Source organism: Notolepis coatsorum, assembly GCF_963971535.1.
Source record: "Notolepis coatsorum genome assembly, chromosome: 10".
Lineage (NCBI taxonomy): Eukaryota > Metazoa > Chordata > Actinopteri > Aulopiformes > Paralepididae > Notolepis > Notolepis coatsorum.
The window spans coordinates 15,348,649-15,364,496 of NC_140174.1; the positions used below are offsets into that span (position 1 = coordinate 15,348,649).

Genomic DNA, 15,848 nt, shown 5'->3' on the forward strand with positions numbered 1-15,848 from the left:
TTCAGGCAGAGACACGGACTACTGACCTCAGTGGGGAAGTTGTCGTTTAGCTGCGGGCTAATAATGTGACGGCGGAAGTCTCGAGGTCTCTCGACTCGTAGTCTTCCTCTCAGAGAAAACACACGCAGACACACAGCCGTTGAGTTTAGTTTTAGTTTATTGTGTCGTTTGTCAGGGACCGTGTGTGTAACATACATTCGTCTAATTCACGAGCGGAGATGCACTGCATCAGATTTAGCCATTTAAATACATTTTTAATTTAAAATACATGATACAATTAAGCAATTTAAAATACATGATACAATTAACTCTTTCGCTGCCACACGACAGCCGGTTAACCCTTTCACTGTGACAATACAGAAGGTTAGCCCTTTACTATCACACAACTGACGGCGATGATGCTAATGATGGAGCATCGCCATCGGTTGTGTGATAGTAAAGGGTTAACCGGCTGTCTGGTGGCAGTGAAAGGGTTAAGATATGCAAAATGCATTATACAATTAAGCAATACAATTGTCATCTATGTACATTAAGAAATCATGACAATGAGAAATATCAATCAGAATGAATGCACGACTGATGACTCAGGATCCATGTTTTCACTTCACGAGAGAACGTTTAAAAATGTGTGTAGATTCTGTGCAAATGTGATACATAGCAATGGTGTTTTTTTATTTTTATTTAATTTTTTTTTACATTGTTGTTGCTAGAAGGTCTTTCTTTTATCTTTCTTTTTTTTTGATTTTTTTGATTTTTTTTTTTTAACGTTTATCGCTTTTTCTGGTCAAGCATGACCGACAGAAACAGGTTGAATGGGATGTAGAGTAGGGGAAGACACTCTGAGAAAATACGGCGGGTCCGGGAATCGAACTCGTGTACCCCAGATCCGTGACGAGCACGGTTGTCCCCGACGCAGAAATGGCGCCGAGGTACGCGGTGAGCTACGGGAGCTCGCCGGTATCTGCATCTTTCACCTTAAAAGTTGTTTATAAACTGAACCCTTACCTTAACCCCAACCTTAACCTCACTGGAGACATCACACCCCACCTTAACCTAAAATAGAGAAGAAAGAAATGTATACATATATTTGTGTGATGACTAAAACAGAGCGGTATTGATCTTTGAAGTTTTAAAAAGTCTTAAAATATGATTTTGATAGCTCTTTAAAATGTATTGGAATTAGGAAGTTACTTCTATGTTGCGATAACTTCTCTGTATCTCGTATAAATGTGTTTGGGGGTAAATGTCCATGCTGCACAGTAAGCAGTATGTAATAGATCAGTTCCTCAACTATTTCTTCTTTCATAGTAAATCTTCCTTCATACTTTTTTGACAGTGAAATAGGTATTCAATTCTATTCATAGTTTCTTAACCCTTTCACTACCACCGTCTGTAGTGTGGTTGTGAAAGGGTTAACCCTTTGTCGTGTGGCAGTGGAAGGGTTAACCTTCTGTATTGTCACAGGGAAAGGGTTAACCCTTTTGGTAGTGTGGTAGTGAAAGGGTTAAAAAAAAAAGTCCTAAATGTAACGCGGATGCCTTCTAGCCTGACCTGAGAGATGATATCACACAGCAGCCTGGGACGGACAGGAGCAGCTGCTGCAGACACTGCTTGTCCGGTCGCCATTTTACAAACACCCACGTCCAAATAAGGGCAGAGAGTGTGAGGCGGTGCGATTACCATGGCGATGATTTGTGGGCTTTACTTTACACACCAAGCACGACAACAGTGAGGAAAAACACAATACCGGGGAACTTTAGAACCTCTCTGTGGTATTTTATTTGATTTAGCCTTTATTTAACCAGGTTTGTCCCAATTGAGATCCAGGATCTCTTTTACAAGGGAGACCTGGCCAAGACTAGCAGCAACACAAAGTTTCAACATAGACACATAGACATTACAGATAAAAGTAACGTTACAAAATGGTCAGATAAAACATTTGCACACAGAAAATGTGTATCCCACTTTAAAGGTCCCGTATTGTGGAAAACAAGCTTTTCCAGTTCAAGTTTAAGTTCAAGTTCTTTATTCGTGAAATACACAACAATACAGGGGGCATTGCATGTAATGAAATTCTTGTGTTTCGAGCTCAGACTCAAACGGTGCACAATTAAGAAACAGCAATGGATACAAGAATGGTAACAATAGGTGGTAGTATTAACATCAAATCAAATATAAAATGAGGTACTGTAAGATAAAATAGTCAATTATTTACAGAAAGTGTCTTGCGTGTAGTGTATGTGCATGATAAGGTGCCGTGCAGGGTGTGTGTGTGTGTGTGTGTGTGCGTGTGTGTCCAATAACAATAGTAGTAGTATGATAAATAAAATAAGATATCAAAATGATGTAAGATCAAATAAAATAGTAAATTTCTACAGAAAGTGTCTTGCGTAAACGTGTATGTGCATCGTGCAGTGCAGGGTGCATGTGTTGTGTGTGTGTGTGTTCAAGAGTTTTTAAGAGGTGTGTGTGTTCAAGAGTTTTTAAGAGGTGTGTGTGTTCAAGAGTTTTTAAGAGGTGTGTGTGTTCTAGGGCTGTCCCCGACTAAGGATTTGGATAGTCGACTATGATTGGCCGAAATTTGCCGATAGTCGACTATTAGTCGACTAAGAATTTTATTTTGAAAAAAAAGTATAATTATTATTATTATTTTTTATCATTCCATTTGGACTGTGGGGGTGCTTAACACATCCTGCGCCAAAACCGTCGTACAACGTGTTTCAAGGTCATGCTAATTCTGCCATTCCACGGCGTACAACGTTATTGAGATCATATTTCATTTTTTCGCCATGGTATTCAGAATGCCCTCACGGAGCCTGGTCTGATACAGTGGGAGCCTGCACAACTCTGCAACGCTTCAATACTGCCGCCTGGTGGATGATCGGCGAGTTACAACCGGAAATGGATCTCTTGTGATCTCGGTGCACCGGGCAAATGTGTCCGGCATTCACATATTGTTGCGGGACTCTAGACACACATCGTGTATATGGATCGCTGCCATAACTCAATAATCGATATGATTTGGGCGTTTATTATGATTATACAAACCGGAAATGGATCTAGGAGATCACCGTCAAATACGTGGGATCTTTTTCCTCCAGTCTCATCGGCGAACGGTAAGAGGACGCTGACGTCATTTTCAGCGTGAGTGTTTATTATTATTCATGCAAACTGCTCTGATCAATATATCACCCATACTACATAAAGCATTTACTGCCGTGCATGATCAGTCATAATGTTTAGGATCATGTACAGTTGACATTTTTAATATAACGTGTATCGGCAACAAACGGCAGTTGATAATCTATATATGCGTTTATGCCTATAACTCACGTTCTAGGAATTACTGCAGAAAACGATAAAAACATATTTATATTCTAGACGGTATTTTCGTATGAATCTATGAATGAAAAAGTATAACGTTCCTACATCCTGAACGATAGATAATCGATGTTGAATGGGCCATAGTAATGTCAATTTAGCAATACAATTTAAAAAGTTATAGCCCTGCAAAGAAGGTGAAAATCTCCATAGGCTTAGACTGGTGGCAGTGATCATACATTGATGGATAGAAGCGTGGCAGTTAATGTGTTAATGTCTGAAGGAGTCGGCGGAAGGCTTCTTGTTGCAAAAGCATGCAATTGGTCCACTGATGGATACATCTTGATATTTGTCTAGTCTAGTGTGTTCATTAGATGGGTGAAATCCTCTTTCAGTGCCTCTGTGCCTGTTTTCTTAAGCAGTTAGCCTCTGGTATGTGTGCCATTAGCGTTAGCCACGCTTCTAGGCCTCTTTTCTTTTGGAAAGAATGATAAAAAAATTATTATAATTTTTTTTAATTATTCGACTAAGAGGTTGGCAGTCGACTACGGCTCCTTTCGACCGATTAGTCGACTATTCGACTAATAGGGGTCAGCCCTAGTGTGTTCAAGAGTTTTTTAATAGGGCTATCTCCTGTTCTTGTCCTTGTCTGTCTCTGTCTCTCTGTCTGCCTGTCTGTCTGACTCTCTGTCTTTCTGTCTGTGTGTCTACCTGTCTGTCTGTCTCTCTGTCTTTCTGTCTGTCTCATACTTCACATACTTGCCTGTGTACTTTGTATGTGTAGCTGTTGGTTTGCCTGTCTGTCTGTCTTTCTGTCTGTGTGTCTTGTCTGTCTGTCTGTCTGTCTGTCTGTCTGTCTGTCTGTCTGTCTGTCTGTCTGTCTGTCTGTCTGTCTGTCTGTCTGTCTGTCTGTCTGTCTGTCTGTCTGTCTGTCTGTCTGTCTGTCTGTCTTTCTGTCCATGTGTCTTTCTGTCTGTCTGTCGGTTTGCCTGTCTGTCTCTGTGTCTTTCTGTCTTTCTGTCTGTGTGTCTGTCTCATACTTCACATACTTGCCTGTGTACTTTGTATGTGTAGCTGGAGAATTAAAAAGTATATCCACTAGGGTGCAATTCTTTCAAAGTTATTTTTCTTAATACTTTTCTTTGCCAGTATGGCCATATGACATATGTATTCAATTATATTGAAAGTGGTCTTAAAAAGTCTTAAATTGAACTTGTTGAAAGCTGGAGGAAAGTGAGGTTAACCGTCTGTAGTGTGATAGTAAAGGGTTAACCTTCTGTAGTGTGGTAGTGAAAGGGTTAAAGTAATGACGCAAGTGACTCCTAACGGAAACGTTTCACCTTTCCATTGAATCACGGAAACGGACCAGGTGCATAGAGGTGGCCCCGCCCTGCACTGACATCATCCAGTAGTAAAAACACCACATCCTCCTCTGCTGGCTGGCTGGGACCAACAGTGACCCGGGAGGATGATGATGTCATGCTTTGTGCACGCCGCTCCTTCCGTGAACCGTATATAAAGACGATGACCTCACCTCCTCTAGGTTTCCACGACCGCGAGGGCCAGCAGTACTGCCAGCAGTGTTTCCTGACGCTGTTCGCCTCCCGTTGTCAAGGATGCAGTCAGCCAATCCTGGAGAACTACATCTCCGCCCTCAACTCCCTCTGGCACCCGCAGTGCTTTGTGTGCAGGGTGAGTGTTGTTTGTTTGTTTATTGTCATTTATTTGCACTTACAAACATACATTCTGGAATAAAATAAGTAAAAGAAGAACAGTTAAAATGTGCAGGAAAGGTAAAGCGACCTCCCCTCTTAAACCTATATGGGTGCCCAACCTTTTTTGAACCAAGATCTACTTTTTAATTTACCACCTAGCCGAGAGCTACCAGCCAAAATTGTATATTGTAAGCCGTCATTTGAGGCTTTATAAAAGCAGCATAATGAACACAAATCTGTCAGTGCCGAGTCCGACCTCATCTTAAATAACAAACAGCATTGCTTGTTGTAGTTAACAAGGAGAGGCAGAGTTGATTTTGCACAAACATTTTTTTTTTTTTTTATAATCGAATTTTATTAATCGAGATCTACTTGAAATCAGCCCGCGATCTACTGGTTGGGCACCACATAGGATAACTGCAAAAAGAATCCCCCATATTATGCACAAACACACATGCGCATATCCCTCTCTCATACACACAGATACATACAATACAGCATTATACAACAATTATAATGGTGGGGGGAGAAAAGACTTCACACAAATACACATGGGTACTCCAGACTACAGGATCTGTAGTTCTTTTTTAAGCTTACTTTTAAATATATTTAAAGTGGAACATGTTTCTGTTAGATTTTGTATATCATTCCACATCACTGCACCTTAATAAACAAATGAGAATTTGGCAACAGAGGTCCTACAGAAAGGAATGCGTAAGTCTTTATTTCTTCTTGTGAGATGTGCATGATAATGAGAATTAAACTCAAAATAACTTTGAAAAAAATTAGGCAAAGATAAAGGATGTTAGGGATGTTATCTGATTGATTGATTGATTGATTGATTGATTGATTGAAAACATTATTAACAGATTGCAGAATCGTGGGTTCAATACAAAACTGCTAAGAGGATGCAGACCAGAAAAGGACTTTCGTCTTGTTTACATAAGGGTCCTCCATTTTCAATTCATCAAGACAGTTATGAAAAAGAGATCATAAAAAAATATACATCCGAAGGGGAAGAAACTGTACATTGGAGGGGCTTGGGTGGGGTGGGGGGGATTTGGACATTTACCGGGGCCAGTTTCTAATTGCAGCCACCCGTAGCAGTTTTGAAGGAGGGTAGGGATTCACATCTCTCTCTCTCTCTCTCTCTCTCTCTCTCTCTCTCTCTCTCTCTCTCTCTCTCTCTCTCTCTCTCTCTCTCTCTCTCTCTCTCTCTCTCTCTCTCTCTCTCTCTCTCTCTCTCCAGGAGTGCTACTGTCCCTTCGTGAACGGCAGCTTCTTCGAGCACGAGGGCCAGCCGCTCTGCGAGGCGCACTACCACCAGTCCCGCGGCAGCATGTGCCAGGCCTGCCAGCAGCCCATCCTGGGCCGCTGTGTCACCGCCATGGGCGCCAAGTTCCACCCGCACCACCTGGTCTGCCACTTCTGCCTCAAGCCCCTAAGCAAGGGCTGCTTCAAGGAGCAGGAGAACAAGCCCTACTGCCACCCCTGCTTCATCAAGCTCTTCGGTTGATCCGGCCCCTCGGTGGATCCGTCGTCCGCGCAGGTCTGGCGGGAAACACCTTCTCCAGACGCCCGTTACCTCCAGGGAGACAGCGGCCTGTTTCAGCGTCGTCATGGTCACCGTGGCTACGTTCACACCGCAGACCAAAAGTGGCCTGAATCTGATTTTTTCTTTTGCTTTTCCTTTTTTTTCTTCTTACAACAGTGTGAACACAGCACAAATCACATGGAATCTGATCTTTTCCATTCTGATTTGGGCCACTTTTCATATAATGTGGTCCTAAATCAGATACAGGTCCGATTTTATTTGCAATGTGACTTCAAGTCTGAACAGTCATGCGACTTTAATGCGATTTCTACGTCACTCTAGATTGACATTCGTCACAATTTTATACGTCCATCTTCTTTGTTGTTCATTCATTCACGCCGGTCAGTTCAGGAGCAGTGACCAGTTCACACTGGAATCTGATATTGGCCACATTTAAAAATGAAAATTAAATAATAATAATAATCCAAACCAAAGAAAAATCTGATCTGAGCAATAAATGAGAATTGAGCGCTAAGGCCTGCAGTGAGAACATGGCCTCAGTACACCGTAGCCCCCCGTCCGTCCACCGCTTTCATCTTTTGGTGGCACTGGTTTTTAAGCGGTGAATTGTAAACGTTACAATGTATCAAAGTGATGAGAACGACAACAGCCGAACCAATCAAACACGCGTCTCCACGGCGACAACAGGCGTCTCCTGAAGTTGTTTACATTCTCGTCCAATTAGGCGTCTCCACGGCGACAACAGGCGTCTCCTGAAGTTGTGAAGCCGCATTGCTCTTCTATCCACTTTGCTTCGAGAGAGGAGGAGTTGAGGGTGGAGCTGGTCTCTGGGTTTTATGAATATTAGGGTCAAGAGAGGGTCAGACTAGAAGGACTAGCCTGTGTTTTCTGGAGTGCACCACCTGGTGGTCAGAGAGGTAACCAGCACGCGGGAGATCGAGCGAGAGCCGGAATGAGAATGCCGAAAACCCACCATATTATTGAGGTTTTGTAAAACTGCCAAATGTTTTCTTGTTGTTGTTGTATGTAAAATCCTTTTACATACTGTGTTGATTCAAATTGAATATTGACCACTGAATTCTTTTACAAAAAGGTGAAGAAACGGTTTTTAATTGAAGGAAAAAGTATTGTGTCCATGAAGGACTTGTACCACGGTGCAAGGTTAAAATTCTTTAATATATTTGCTTTACATTGCAAAAAGTATAAATATGTCACTGCCATTGCATTTATATATTGTGTATTGTCTACTCAAGTGTTTTTATGTAACGAGCTAAGCTATCATGTATTTGTTAAAGTGCCAAAGATTTGCAATACTTTTTTCACCATTGTTCTATGCAATTATCTGAAAGGAAGACCAAAGAGTAAGATACAGTTCCTTTTGTCATTACACGTTATACTGTCCATGTGTTTAGTGTGATGTAATGCAATTAAACATTCATAAACATGAAAGACAATGTGTAAAGTTTTCTTTATTATTTTTATTTTTTTGTATTATTAATAATACAGGTGCTATAATTATAATAATAACTTTATTTGTATAGCACTTTTCATACAGAAATTGCAGTTCAAAGTGCTTCACAACAGTAAAAAATACAGGCATAAGCCAACATAAAAAATTAAATACAAAAAGATAGAGAGGTAGTAAGGTAAGGTAAATCACAGTTTTTCAGTAATACAAATAATAAAATAGAATAGATTAGATCAAGTAAAAAGTGCGGTTTGATTCATTTTAAAATAGGCTAAAAATTATAAAATGGAACAGACAGTAAAAAGTGTGATAACATTTTTCAATAAAAAATATAACAACAGAGCAGTGTATCGCTCTTAATACTTTGAGTTTCTTTACAAAGTTCTAACATACAACAGAGCAGTTGCAGACCAGAGAAAGACTTTCGTCTTGGTTATATCAGGGTCCCCCATTTTCAATTCATCATAACATATATGACATACATGACATACAGATAGACAGTATTCAGTATACCTTCAGGACCGCGTACTACTCCACCCTCATCACCTCACAGCAAAATAACCCCAGATCGCTTTTCTCAACCATAAATCGTCTCCTCCGCCCTCTCACTGCCTCCCACACTGATGCTCCTGACCTCTGCTCTAAGTTCCTGGACTTTTTCCAGGCTAAAGTGACTTCCATCCACCAACAACTCATGGTGCCCGCCCCCTCCCCTCCTCACTTACCCCTGACGCCGGACTACATGCTCCCAGCTACATCCCTCCATCCCCAGTGCTCTCTCTCCTCCTTCTCCCCAGTGGATGTTCCGCTGGTCATGAAGCTGGTTACCAGAGCCAAAGCTTCCACCTGCTCCCTCGACCCCATGCCTAGGGTACTGGTCAAGGCCTGCCTTCCTACCCTCTGCCCCATCATAACGGACATCATCAACTCCTCTCTGTCATCTGGAATAGTTCCCTCCTGTTTCAAAACCGCCTCCATCACTCCCATCCTAAAAAAGCCTGGTTTGGACCCTGAGGTGCTGGACAACTACCGGCCGATCTCCAACCTTCCTTTCCTTTTTTTTTTTTTTATTGGTCTTTTTCCCCCTCCATTTTCCTCCGATTTTCTCCCATCCCAATGTTAGTCGTATGCCAATTCCCAGTCCCTTCCTGGTCGCTGCGCACTTACCCCCCACAGTCAGATCATCTGGGAGAGTGGAGGCTACCACGTGCTTCCTCCGACACACGTCCAGCCAATCACCGCTTCTTTTCACCTGGCAGCGCGGATTCTCATCGAGAGGGCGTAGCGTGTGGGAGGACCACACTATCCCCCTCGAGTCCTATCCGCGCTTAGCAGGCGCCCCGACCGAACTGTAGGAGTCGCTGTTTACAACGACCCGGACCCACCCCGCCAGCTTCTCCCACCCTCTAATACAGCCAATTGTATTAGTGCAGACGGCCAGCCAAGCTGGTGACAACCCCGGAGCTGTGAGCTGGATTCGAACAGGCGAATCCAGCTCACAGCTCCGGGGCTGGTGACGAACGCAATCTCCGCTCGGCCACCTAACCGCCCTTCCAACCTTCCTTTCCTAAGCAAAACCTTGGAAAGGGCAGTCGCCGCCCAGCTTCATCAACATCTGTCCAACCATGAGCTCTACGAACCCCTTCAGTCAGCCTACCGAGCACATCACAGCACAGAGACCGCCCTCATCAAGATCACTAATGACCTCCTCCTTGCTGCAGACTCCGGACACATCAGCCTCCTCATCCTTCTCGACCTCTCCGCGGCGTTCGACACAATATCCCACTCAGTCCTCCTCAAATGCCTCTCCGACAACCTAGGCATCACCGGTACAGCTCTGTCATGGTTTCATTCATATCTCACAAATAGATCTCAGTTTGTCAGCGTCAGCGGCTCATCCTCCCCCCCGGCCCCAGTCAACCACGGTGTCCCCCAGGGCTCTGTGCTGGGTCCCCTACTATTCACCATTTACATGCTCCCCCTCGGTCAGATTATACGTCACCACGGACTCAACTTTCACTGTTATGCAGATGATACTCAGCTCTACATCAGCACCTCACCATCCTCCCAGCTCCCCCCACAGTCTGTAGTCAACTGCCTCCACGCTATAAAAACCTGGATGGCAACCAAATTACTTAAACTCAACAGCAAAAAGACAGAGCTCATGGTTGTGGCCCCCAAGGCACTGCTCGGGAAGGTTGGAGATCGCCTCCTCCACGTTGACGGCTGTTCCATCTCCCCGTCTCTCGAAGTCCGTAACCTGGGCGTCACCCTTGACTCCACACTTTCATTTCACTCCCACATCAAATCTGTCACCAAGTCTGCCTTCTACCACCTCAGGAACATCTCCCGTCTCCGACCCTCACTCTCAGACTCTGTGGCGGAGACCCTGATCCACTCATTTGTCACCTCCCGGTTGGACTACTGTAATGGAGTCCTGTTCGGGGTATCCAGCAAAGCCCTGGACAGGCTCGAGTATGTCCAGAACTCAGCTGCCAGGGTTCTCACTCACACCAAGCCCTGGCAGCACATCACCCCCACCCTCATCCATCTCCACTGGCTTCCAGTCAGGTTCCGCATCACCTTCAAACTCCTGCTCCTCACCTACAAATCCCTCCATGCCCTCGCCCCCCGGTACCTGTCTGATCTCCTCCACCAGTACACTCCATCCCGGAACCTACGATCCTCTGATCTAGGTCTCCTCTCCATCCCTCGCACCAGGTTACGGACTTTTGGGGGACAGAGCCTTCAGCGTGGCATCCCCTACCCTCTGGAACTATCTCCCCCCCCGAAATCCGCAACGCCCCAACCCTGGACACCTTCAAATCCGCTCTAAAAACACACCTCTTCACCAAGGCTTTCCCCATCAGTTAGTTTTAGATTAAATTAGGTCCATTATCCCCTACTTTCTCTCATCCCCTCTTCCCCCTCCCCCCCCCTACTTTCCTTGCCCTATTTTTTGTCCTGATTGTAAAGCGACCTTGGGTTCTATGAAAGGCGCTATATAAATTTGATTTATTAATATTATTATTATTACACTCTATTATCTTATGCAACTCATATTCACTCCACAAACTGAAATATACATACTTTCTTTTTTTGGATTATCTTTTTCCCCCTCCTTCTTTTTTTCCGATTTTTCTCCCATCCCACTGTTAGTCGTGACTCGTTATGCCCCTTCCTGGTTGTTGCGCACTTTAACCAACTTCGAAAGAGTGCCTAAGCTTAACCAGTGTAGAAACAGGCGTCGGCCAATCAGAGAGCGTCTGTCTATCTGTATGTCATGTATGACATATGATGAATTGAAAATGGGGGACCCTGATGTAAACAAGACGAAAGTCTTTCTCTGGTCTGCATCCCCTTAACAATTGTATGTATTGAGCTGTACTGTACTGTACCCATTTTGCAATCTGTTAATAAAGTTTTCAATCAATCAATCAAAGTCTCGCCAGAAATGCGGCTAGGTTTAGAAATAACGCGTAAACCCACGCGGAACCAGGCGCGTGTTCAAACCGTCACGTGACTCGCGGTCTCAGCGGGCAACACGTCACAGCAGGACGTCACGACAGGTGTGGTCATTTAATTGCGTTAATGAGCTGCTCAGGTGTCTGAGGAGACAGTGAGGCCGTCAGCGTTTCGTCGGCGTGAAGTGTAATACGAAATAATTCAATGAATGAACCAGAACAAAAGGTGAGTAAATATTCTCTGCTTCTTTTGTAAGAAAAACGAGCAGCAGTAAGTTAGTAACACCAACATATAATACGTGTGATTATTATTCCCCACGCACTTAAAACGCATCTAATATTCGCCGAAAAGGTACAGGCAGCTTTTACATTTCAAATACAAACACAGCCAACAGAAACGGCGGTATATGCGTTGGGTAGTAAAACATTAGATTAGATTAAATTCAAATCTATTGTCATCATACAGCACAAGTACGTACAGTACAAAGAAATAAGTTTGGGAAAGAGTGCAAATATAACTGGTAAGTGCAATAGTAATATACAGGTGATTGAATTGATTGATTGATTGAAAACTTTATTAACAGATTGCAGAATGGGTACAGTACAGCTCAATACATACAATTGTTAAGTGGATCTGCTGCTGAGTAATGGTGCTAATCAGATGTACGTATACAGAGTTGTAGTATTAATTTATCTACAGTGATACAGGTATAAAGACGCTATGGTAGTAAGTCATACTGGTCAGCAGCGTAAGAGTAAGGGATATGTACAGATATAGCTAGTATCTACAGATATGTAAAAAGGATTATATGCACGTATGTGGACATATATATATATACATATACACTAAGAATAAATATATATATATATACGATATTCCTTTATTGATCCCCTTGGGGAAATACATTTGTCATATTATAGCAGCACAGGGGAGGGGAGGTACAGGCAGGTAATGGAAATGATCACAACATGGAGAATACAGATATCAGTAGAGGGAAAGAATGAATATTAAAATATGAATATAAAGGTGAGGGTCTGATCAGACAGGCGAGACATATGTATACTCTTAAAATATAATCATAATAAGAATAATAACACTGCTCCAGAGTCCTGCAGGGTTTAATCGAGTAACCTCACTACATGTAATTAAACTAGTAGTTGAACTACATTTATCAGAAAATTGCTGGTAGTTCAACTACGTTAAACTAATAAAAAATGTATTCCTTTTTCCTATTTTGAGTTGTAGTTAATTAACTACTACAAACTATTTATTCAAATGAAGGAACAAGACCTCTGAGAGACTGAGACATGTGTTGAGGTTTTGCTCTTACAGCTGGCAGCCGGTCTTTAGACTATTGTTGTTAAACGGTAAAAAAAAAAAAGTTAAAGATAAACACGTTCATCATATACATTTGTGTTGACCGTTTTAACCGTTGTGATTAGGCAAGGCATTGGTTCACCAGCAGGCAGTTAGTAAAGTGACAACAAGCTTAGCTTTTGCAATAAACTAAATTGAGTGGTATATTGTGCAGTCATGTGACTTCCTTTTTGTAATTTTGTATTGCTTTGCAAATGTGGGCTGTAGTTAAACTAACTGGTAGCTTCAAAACTATTCTTTCAAAAGTAGCTTCCCCAACACTGGCTATATGTAGCCATAAAAATTATGGGTGGCTGGGTCTAAGCACTCGCCTACCACCGCAGAGACTCTGGGTAGCGTGGAGCTCTAAGCACTCGCCTACCACCGCAGAGATTCTGGGTAGCGTAGAGGTCTAAGCACTCTCCTACCACCGCAGAGACACTGGGTAGCGTGGAGGTCTAAGCACTCTCCTACCACCCCAGAGACTCTGGGTAGCGTGGAGGTCTAAGCACTCGCCTACCACCGCAGAGACTCTGGGTAGCGTGGAGGTCTAAGCACTCTCCTACCACCGCAGAGACACTGGGTAGCGTGGAGGTCTAAGCACTCGCCTACCACCCCAGAGACACTGGGTAGCGTGGAGGTCTAAGCATGTGGTAGTCTACACCCTCCCCAGACCGACAGTAGGGCAGCATGTGGTAGTCTACACCCTCCTCAGACCGACAGTAGGGCAATGCGCTCAATGACCATCAGGAAGGGAATTGGCATAACGACTAAATTGAAAGAAAAACAGAATAAAAAAAAAAACACGATACTGGAGTTGTCTGGTTATTTGGGTTCTACTTGCCCTTCCTGTCCCCACCCTGTCAGCAGACTGAAGCTCTGGTCTCCGAGCTGCCTTGGCCTGAGAACGGAGGCCAGTGGAGCGACGGAGAGGACGGAGTGGACGGAGAGGACAAAGCCGACTTGGACGACTGTGGACTCCTGCAGGAGATGGCCGAGGAGGACGGGGACTTTGACCTCTACAACGAAGAGACGTTTGGAATGGGTGAGTCTACGCTTGGAATGGGTGAGTCTACTTTTGGAATGGGTGAGTTTACGTTTGGAATGGGCGAGTCTACCTACGTTTGGAATGGGTGAGTCTACGTTCTGCTGTGATTTTTAAACGGTGAATCATTATTAGTTAAGTTGAGATGTTCCTTTATTGATCCCCATGGGGAAATCCGGGGTGTCATAGCAGCATGGGGGAGGGGAGGTACAGGTATGGGCAGGGTAATGGTAGACAAAAATAAACGGTGTAAACAACATAATTAACCGAATATAAAAATAAACGTGTAAACAAAGGTCCAGATGACTGTCTGTGTGTCCTAATGATATGCCTCATGTGAACCTGTACAGTATTGTATATTTGCATATCTTGTATGGCACAAATGCATATCTTGTATGGTACTGTATGTTGTGTATGTCATAAATGTTATTATGAATTGAAAATGGGGGACCCTGATGTAAACAAGACTAAAGTCTTTCTCTGGTCTGCATCCCCTTAACACTTTGGTTGCCACGGGTCCCCGTCTCAAAACATGGTTGAATGCCAGCACCCACTTCAATGATAGCGTTGTGAACGCATAAACTATGTGTCTAATCTGGCCGTCGCTTATCAATGACTTGTTTGCAGTCAACATTGTCGAAACGGATTGTTTTTAATCGGTTCATTTCCTTAGCTTCATCACTGGAAGTGAGGCAGGACAGTAGCCTTACAGTGCCTTACAGTGTATTGCAAGGTCTGACATTGACCAAACTTGATATGCATGACCTTGGTGGGCTCTAGGTCAACTCCTGAAAAGGGGGTCAATGTCAGACTTTGCAATCAAAAGTTAGGGGGCTAATAACCCTTGCCATAATTTCAGTGCGCCCCCTAACTTTTGATTGCAAGGTCTGACATTGACCCCCTTTTCAGGAGTTGACCTAGAGCCCACCAAGGTCATGCATATCAAGTTTGGTCAATGTCAGACCTTGCAATACACTGTAAGGCACTGTAAGGCTACTGTCCTGCCTCACTTCCAGTGATGAAGCTAAGCTATGCTAACGGAGCGTCTATTCCCAAAGCTAAAATGCACGCACAGAGACAAAAAAGGTATGCATCTTCTTGTCTAACTCCAGGGAAGATGTTAAATAAGCTAATTTCCAAAAAAAGTGGAGTTCCCCTTTTAAGTTTCAGGAAAATATAAAGATTCTGTGATAAACGGCCTTTACTGGAATATTCTGGAATACACAAACGTTGACATTTTTCGGCCTATTTATCGTTTTCAAATAAACGCTAGATTATCGATAGTATATGTGTACTTATGCACGCTAGAGAAGCGGGCTGAAAAATCTATTCTCATTTCCTGATCAGCGCACACACACGCATATGGCACACGCTGATATCTCTGTGAAAACAGGTCTGATTATCCTAATATCCTAAGATTCCTTACCTCAGATCAGATGTTCTCCAAAAAGATTATTCCAATTCCTGATCGCCATTCCAAATATCGATCACGTTTATTGATTCAGCGCTGGGTACCGGAAATACCGATTCCACGCTGTACTGAGGGTCGGCGAAGACTTGGGATCTCTTCGGATGGCTTGCCGGATAAGTAAAATGAGGAAACTGGATTTCCCCCCCCCATCAGTCTAATCCAATGGGGTGCAGTACAACAGGGAGAGACGAGAGACGATAGGGGGCGGTATTTTTCCAATGGAGCTCGGAGAGAGGTTTCAGCACTAACGTGAGACTAGATTGATGAAATATGAATTCAAATCGCTAATAAAAAAAAAAGACAAGCAAACGCTATACGTCATCTCTGGCATTCAACGGTCGGCATGAACTAACTACATATAGTGTCGTTGGCTCTCAAAGTGTTAACAATTGTGTGTATTGAGCTGTATTGTACCCATTCTGTAATCTGTTAATTTAAGTTTTCAATCAATC

At 43.3% G+C, this 15,848-nt stretch overlaps 2 protein-coding genes across 3 annotated transcripts in view; both read left to right on the forward strand.

Moving 5' to 3' along the window:
* The window catches only part of LOC311235870 (transforming growth factor beta-1-induced transcript 1 protein-like), a 50,562-nt gene extending 42,536 nt beyond the window's left edge, over window positions 1–8,026 (forward strand). For both annotated transcript variants that reach the window (XM_084323392.1, XM_084323393.1), the window contains 2 exons: window positions 4,865–5,013; window positions 6,286–8,026. In XM_084323392.1, coding sequence (XP_084179518.1) covers window positions 4,865–5,013; window positions 6,286–6,552 — 416 coding nt within the window. In that variant the 3' untranslated portion in view covers window positions 6,553–8,026. The remainder of the gene's footprint in view (window positions 1–4,864; window positions 5,014–6,285) is intronic.
* Window positions 7,122–15,848, forward strand: part of LOC311235460 (uncharacterized protein) — a gene marked incomplete at its 5' end in the record, with an annotated part of 38,289 nt that continues 29,562 nt past the window's right edge. Inside the window, 3 exons of the mRNA XM_084322921.1 lie at window positions 7,122–7,130; window positions 8,724–8,930; window positions 13,748–13,925. Of these exons, the coding sequence (XP_084179047.1) occupies window positions 7,122–7,130; window positions 8,724–8,930; window positions 13,748–13,925 (394 nt within the window). The remainder of the gene's footprint in view (window positions 7,131–8,723; window positions 8,931–13,747; window positions 13,926–15,848) is intronic.